The sequence below is a fragment of the Penaeus vannamei genome, chromosome 3, assembly GCF_042767895.1.
Source record: "Penaeus vannamei isolate JL-2024 chromosome 3, ASM4276789v1, whole genome shotgun sequence".
NCBI lineage: Eukaryota > Metazoa > Arthropoda > Malacostraca > Decapoda > Penaeidae > Penaeus > Penaeus vannamei.
Window position 1 is genome coordinate 39,304,796 of NC_091551.1, and position 7,500 is coordinate 39,312,295.

The 7,500-nt window shown below is 57.0% G+C and overlaps 1 protein-coding gene across 2 annotated transcripts in view; it reads left to right on the forward strand.

Moving 5' to 3' along the window:
- The first annotated feature begins 235 nt into the window (after nt 1-235).
- LOC113799904 (Rho guanine nucleotide exchange factor 3) overlaps nt 236-7,500 on the forward strand; it is a 302,882-nt gene continuing 295,617 nt past the window's right edge. For both annotated transcript variants that reach the window (XM_070145240.1, XM_070145243.1), the window contains exon 1: nt 236-6,713. In XM_070145240.1, coding sequence (XP_070001341.1) covers nt 433-6,713 — 6,281 coding nt within the window. In that variant the 5' untranslated portion in view covers nt 236-432. The remainder of the gene's footprint in view (nt 6,714-7,500) is intronic.

Sequence of the window (7,500 nt, forward strand, 5' to 3'; positions counted from 1 at the left end):
GCGCACACACACACACACACACATGCGCACACACACACACACACACACACACACACACACACACACACACACACACACACACACACACACACACACACATATGCACACACACACAGGTTTTACATGCACATACATACATATCTATCTATCTATATATGCATGTATGTATGTATATGTATATATAAATTTCTAACCGCAAGTCCGCTAATGGTGTGATTTCTATTGTTTCAGAGTGCCTCCGCCGTGTCACGGGGCGTGGCGAGAGGCATCCACACATGACAGCAAGAGCCTCGGCAGCGCCTGTCATCAGAGGAGAAGGAACCGTAAGCTTATTAACCGCGATTCATGTGGAAATGCAGCATGAGATACGCATCGTCTTACACAAGCGCAAGATGCAGGCATTCGTGGCATTTCTTCGCTGTGACTTCCTAGATGCCTAATTCCGACCTCAGAGACGCGACCCATGAAACAAAGTGCCAAATGAAGTTGAAGACGACTCTCAGGCGTCACCCGTGGCGTCGGCGCAAGGTCATCCCGTCGCCTCACGACCTGGGCTACAGCCGCGACGCCGGCCACCTCGTCGCCGCCCGCCTCCACGGCTTCTCCCACGCCAACGCCGTCCCCCCCAAGATCGACCCCGCCGTCTACAACGAGCTGGTGACCCCGAAGGACCCCGACATAGGCATGGACACCCCGGACTTGGGGCAGATCCTCTACACGACCAGGCCGTACGTCGTGGTGTGCCCCTCCAGCGACGAGGACGACGACGATGAGTTCGGCGAGGTGCGACAGGTTCCGATCAGCCTCTACTACGACGCGTACGGCGACGTGATCGAGGACGACGTGTGGGCGCACCTCGGCTCGTCCGCCAGCCGCGATGTCTTTTACGACGACGACTCCGACGACTCTGACGACGACGAGGACTACGGGGCCAGGGCGGGATGCGGGGCGAGGGAGCGTCGGGGGGACGAGGGCGAGAGGGACAAGCGGTCGCGCAGGGAGGGGGAGTTCAGCGGGATGAGCGAGAAGGAGAAGGAGGCGTTCCGGGAGGCCATGGAGTACTACTGGCTGGAAAAAGACGTCATGGAACTGGACGCCTCGGAGGGAAGGCTGGCGGACAAGATGAATAAAGGAGTGAATAATAGCGAAGAGACACTGCTGGGGAGATCAGATAGTGAGAGGCCGTTACCCGCTCGCGGTGGGAGTGGGCGGGGCATGTGGCCACCTGCAGGGCGGAGCCTGAGCAGCGAGCACCCGCATGGCTCCTCCCACGAGTCCCAGGTGACACTCGACGACACCACCTGCTTCATTGATCCCCAGGACATGATATGGGCCTCAATGTGTGCAATGTACCCGAGTGTTGCGTGGAATAGCGTGGGCGTGCGGGGCGGGGCGGCAGATGGAGCCGGGGTTGAAGCGGCTAAGAATCATCAGTCTGCTAGTACCTGTGTTGCCGCCCGCGCGCCTCGTACACCTGCCGTGCCCTACGCTTATACGGCCTCCGCCAGGCGCCGCTCACGTGTCAGAAATGAGCAGAGGCCTTACGCTCCGAAGAACACCTCGGATGACTTGAAAGTTTGGACAAGAAAGTCCCGCCGAAGTGAGTGTGAAGTGACGAGCGAGAGCATGCCCAGTATGCCCAGCATGGATCAGCTGTATGTGAGGCGCGGCCGTAATGAAGGAAGGGAACCTTCGCCGCAGCACGGTCCTACAGCCGCGGGCGCCACGCTCCCGGGCCACCCCACCCCCCACACGCCCCACACGCGGATAGACTACGACAACCTGGCACCGGACTGGCACAAGCACATGAGCTGGGAGGAACTGCGGCGCCCGAGCCCCTTCAACGGGGTGGACGGCCTCAAGGGGCAGGTGCCTCACGCCAGCGAGTCCTCCCTGGCCACTGACAGCTCCGGCCACCCTCACATACGCCACCACCTGACCGAGGGCGTTCGACGGTCAAGTGTAGGGGTTGTAGGGAGGCGTGGCGAGGGGGCGTGGCGTGGAGGGCCTCGTGGCCAGGCGAGCGTAACATGTGGAGCACTGGGCCAGGCGGGACCCGGACCACCAGTCTCCACGCGCGCTCTGCCACGTGCACACACGCGCTCACGAACCACGCGCTCTAACAGTGTTGCCGGTGATCCCAGTGTTAACAGTGAAACGGAGCGTGTCAGTAAGACGAGGAATACGAGGAGTGGTAGTGTGACAAGTGTACAAGTGAGCCTCGGTGACGGTGAATCATGGCCCTCCCTCCGGGATGGTGTGTGTGACGGAGAGTGTACGTGTGCCATGCCCTGCAAAGTGTCGGGCATTCCTGTATACCAGGGGCGAGGGGGGGACCCTCCCCGGAACCCCAGGGAAGATGTGCCTCCTGCGGCTCCTACTGGAGGAGCTAGCGGGCGAGGTCGCGGTAGCGGCCGCCGCGCTGGGAACAATAACAAACCTTCTCCTTCTTCATCAAATCGCTCCCCGGCTTTCATGGGGCGCCGTGGCAGCTTCGGCACCCCCGGTACATCGCGAGGCAGTGTCACGCAAGAGAGGGAAGTGGATTTACCTCGCCGGGCATCCCTGCCGGGCCCGGGAGTCGGCGCCTCCGTGCACTGCAGCGCCTCAGACGACTCGTTAAAGACCGGGAGTGCTTCCGGCATGTCCTCACACCGAGCACGGTCCTCGCCATCCCCCATCCCGCGCTCCCCAGCAAGGGGAGCCTCTCCGGGTCTGGGGGCACGAGCGCCGTCGCCAGTCGGGCCAGGGAGGACCCCAACGTCGACGCGACGGCGGGAGTCCTTGGGGGACACACGAACTCCACCCGCGACGCCCCTGGCCCGCCGCCCACCACCACGGGCGGTATACCAGGTGAGGCTCTCCCCAGGCGCCTCCGGCCGTGACTCTGCGTCGGCACACAAGGAAAAGTCATCGTCTAAGCTCCCTGTCATGTCCAGTAAGAGCGGCAAGGCCGAGCCTCCCCCGACTGGCCATCGAAGCTTTCCGCCGCGCCCGGCGAGCGGCAGGGCAGCAGCTTCAGGTCTCCGTGGAGGAAAAGAAACCTTCAGAGACAAGGCGAGTAATGAAGAGAGTAACAGAGGCACGGGTCAGCTGGGCCACAGCTCTTTGAAACTCGACACCCCGCCCAAAGCGCTGTCCCTTTCGTTGTCTGTAAGTTCCCCGGAATCTCCTGAGACGAAAGACAGCACAAACGGCGGCGGCGACACGTCCCTCAACCTCAGCAGCGTGTCAGGGACGGCGGTCACGGACAGTGATGCAACACCCGATCGACAGAAAGAACTGTCGAGCAGGGTGCCGCCCGCCCGGTCTTGCTCGGTGTCTATGCTGCCCAAATCGTCTTCGTATGGGGAAAAGCTGTCAGGACTGGCAAGGGCGGGGAATAACCGACTAACTGCTTCGTCCTCGAGACTCTCACCTGTCAGGCGCGGAAGCAGTGACGCCGCGAAGTCGAGTGACGGGAGACTGGATCACACACTGAGTGCCAGCTCTTCAAATATCAACGTAAAGCCAGCTGTAACTCGCACGTTCTCGGGACCGAAGAGTTCTCTAGTTTCGAACGACGGAGCAAACAGGGCCAGGATCGTCAGGAGGGTCATGAGTGGCAGTCGAACGAATCTCAGTAAGAAGAAATCGAACTCCAAGACGTCCTTAGTGGTGGGGCGTCATAACATGTATAATCGCAGCAAATCAGGCTCCAAGAACTCTCTCCTTGGTTCTCGAAACAACCTATTCCGCGCGAGTCTTGATTCCCAGAGGACAGAGAGCACCACAGATTCGGGATGCAATTCCCCCCTGTACGGCAGCCAGTGCTCGCTCGACGGGGAGCGGAAGCGGCACAATTCCTCCCCCTCTCATAACCTCCACAAAACAGCCGGCTCCTTCAACGCTCGACAGTCTAAATTCGACAGTAGGACGAACAGGAGAGTGATAAAAAAGAAGGAAATCGGCAGCAGTAGCAACAGAGCCACGCCTGCATCGCCACCGAGAGGGACACCTGATCCAGCCCCTGCCGCTAGTCCTGAACCAGATCAGAAAACCGCAATCACTAAACCTGCACCTGTAGAAAAGGATATGGGGGCCGAGAAGGACGTCGACACGCCAGTCTCAGAGAGGGAACAGTGCAAGGCGGATCCCGTGCACGAGGTGAAAATCGTCCACACGCATTCCATGAGCAGCAGCCAATTAGTCGACAGAATGGAAAAGCCGCCCGTGTCTGTCAGGAGGTCGTACAGCCTCCAGCTTCCTCGAGCTCGTCCAGCTCCTCTCCCCAAACCGACAACGTGTGAGCTACGCAGTAAGGATGACACGAGGATACGCGCTAACGAGGGCAACGTCGAAGATGAGGGAAAAGAGAACCGACCCTTACCGGGCATTAATGTCTCATTCCGCTCCGTCTCGTCCCGCCCCCCAGACCATTCCAGCAGCCAGAGGATCCACTCGGGGAACAATGAGGCGGAAACTGTGACTCGTGATAAAAAGGAAATAACCAAGGTTGCCATAGTGGCTGAACCGAAGACCAGGGAAGAAAAGGGAATACAAGTGGAAGCCTCCAGTAGTGAAGATGAGGAAGAGGACGAGGAAGATGAGGAGGAAGAGGACGATAAATATGACCAGGACGAGGAGGCGGAGCGGGAAGGGGTTCAAGAGAGTCGCGGCGTGGCAGGTAGTCAGCCGGGCAAAGATGAGGTAATGCCGGCCACTAAACCTCAGGTAGGGTATGAGGGTCCGAGGAATCTCCAGCGGCTCTTACCTGGCCCCTTCAGCGAGAAGGAAGAAAGAAGCCGTCAGTGTACCGCTGACAAAGTGAGGAAGAACACCGTCGTCCATATATCTGGTGAGCCGGAGGATAACAAGCTCAGAGTGACAGAGAAAAAGGAGTGTCCAAATGAAATTGAGGAGAATCGAAATAATGAAAAGGTGATTCTCAATGAAGATGATAATCATTTGATACAGCGTTTAGAAACCTCCCTCGCGGATATCATCGACTCTGCTGTGCTTAAGAACCTTAAGATAAATGGGAATATATTAACAGATCAGTTCGACGCCATCATCGCCACGCTGAAGAAGGTGGCGGCGTCAGTGGACTCGGGAGACTCCGAGGCTCTCCCTCTGAGTCACAGGAATTCCGAGTGCGGCGTGAAGGGGCCTCCCAAGACCCCCGTGTCCCCCTTGACCCCCCTCACCCCGACGTCCATCTCGTCCTCCTCCTCTTCGTCCATGAGTCCCATGTGCCCCTCCACCCCCCGGACCCCCACGTCGAAGGCCCCCCTCTCGCTGCTGTCGATCAACGAGTGTTATCCCGGCCAGATGACGACGCCCCCGGCCCTGCCAAGGAGCAGGAAGTTGTCTCTGCCGAAGGACACGCTCCAGGATCATTCGCCGACTCTGGCCGAGCTTGCCCGACGCCTTCATGCTAATCCTAATCACCTGAAGGCTGACCAGGATTATGTGGATTTCATGGACTTGGACCAGCCATACGTTACTCCTCCACCCACAGGACCCAGCACGAGCGACCTCATCAGAGGCGACCCGACACCGAAAAGTTTCGGCAGGAAAAACAGCACGGGGTCTCTGGGCCTTTCCTCGTGTGCTTCCCTTCTCGAGGATAATTCCTACTACAACGGCGGACCCACAACGACGGCCAGCGTGACGAACCTGAACTCCTCCGAGGATTACGCGAATGTTTTCGGGTCACAGCAGAGCGCGTTCCGGAAGGTCCACAGCACCTCCAACGTGAACGGCAGCGCCTCAGGTGGCTCGCACCGACTCTTCCAGCGCCACCTGTCGTTCGGTGGTCCCGACGACATGCATACCGACAACAGGCTCAGGAAGAGTCTGTCAAAGAGTCGCGAGTTGCTGAGCCAGCTGGAAAATGAATACAAAAAGATCAAGGGCGACGAAAATAAAAGTGCTCGGAATTCCCTCGTCATCGACCAGAGTTGGCTGGACAAGGACTTCGATGAGCTCCTTCAGACCTTATCGAATGACAAGACGATCCAGTCCGATCCTCACGAAGCTTTAGCTTTCCTTACTAACAATAACAACAACAATGCCAACGCCATATCCTCCGCAGTCACATCCTCCGTGAGAAACGACAAATGGAAGGCCTCGAAGAAGGACATGCCTCCACTGCCGTCAGCGGACAGCCCCCGGACCAGGCGCCAGCACGGGCAGGCGGGGTCCGAGGGGCGTCATATCTTTTCGTTCTTCCAGAAGAAAGGCCGGAGCCAAAGTCTCTCCGGCACGGAAGCGATCAAGATAGTCTTGCCCGTCACCCCTGAAGACGGTCCCCAGGGGGGCCATCACGACAGGGCGGCTTATTGGCCCCAGGGAGTTCATCAGCACGAAGGGACAGCCCCGGGGTCACGCAGGGTTACCTACGAGAGCGCGACCTTGGATCGTCCTGGGCGATCCAACCGAAGTAACAGCATCCCTTCGGGGGCGCCACAGGCCTCCGCCGGGAATGCGTTACCGCTTGACCTCGTAGGAATCCTCAGGAAAGGTAGAAGCAAATCCTTGTCGAAGGCTGCCAGCAAGGAGGGCCAGCCAGAGGACTATGTGGTGGAGAACGGCGAAGAGGGCGGTGGAGAAGACAGCCAGCTCGGGGAGGGGGAGGATGAGCCAGCTAAACAGATGCGGTCGCTCTCCCTGCCCAAGTCCTTCCTCTCGGATAAATACGGTCTCACCGGGTTCAAGGCCGCCCTGCCAAGGTAAGATGACAAGGCTGGTTGCCCAGTAAGTGGTTCCCCGAGTGGTCACAGCCAGCGCGAGCCCTTTGCCATTAGGCTTAGATTCCACATTAGTACTGTTAATATTTAGCTAATTCATTTTTTTGTCTTACTCTTTAATATTTTGTCTTCAGGAAATATTTCACCTGCAAATTCTGAAAGACAAATCACGCGGTTTGCCCGTTTCCCTTTATCCAAATTGTATCGAATCGCCGGAAAAGGAAACGCGTCAGGAATGTTGTCCGAGGCAGGTAAATAAACCTTCAATGACCGAGGGAGACATTTGTATTTCTCTCTGTAGCTCAAGAATTTGTTACCGAGTATGACTTAAGGAATTCTGTCTATTTGTCTGGATTGTTTTCGTTTCTTTTCTTTTTTTAATGAAACTGTCCTATTTTCTAGGCCTTTATGTTAACCAATGGTTGGAATTTTCCTTTAGATAACACATAGGGAGAACAAAAATATTGCGCAAGAGAGCTATAGCTTCGATGATTGATAAGACCTATAAGAAAGAGGCCCAGCCATTATGGTCAGGGAGTGATAACAACCGTATAGCGGCAAATTGCAGGCAGTGAAAACATATGGCGCCTTCGGGAGACCATGCTAGAAAGGAGTAAGGGAAAAGTATGGGAATTCTCAGTCATTAAGGCTAGATTTTAATGTGTACTTGCTAAGTGATCCTCGTATGTGCGTGGCTGCCGTCAGTGGTTGTGTTTATGTGTGTATTTTTGTGTGTGTAGCCTATGTATGTACATATGTATGTATGAAC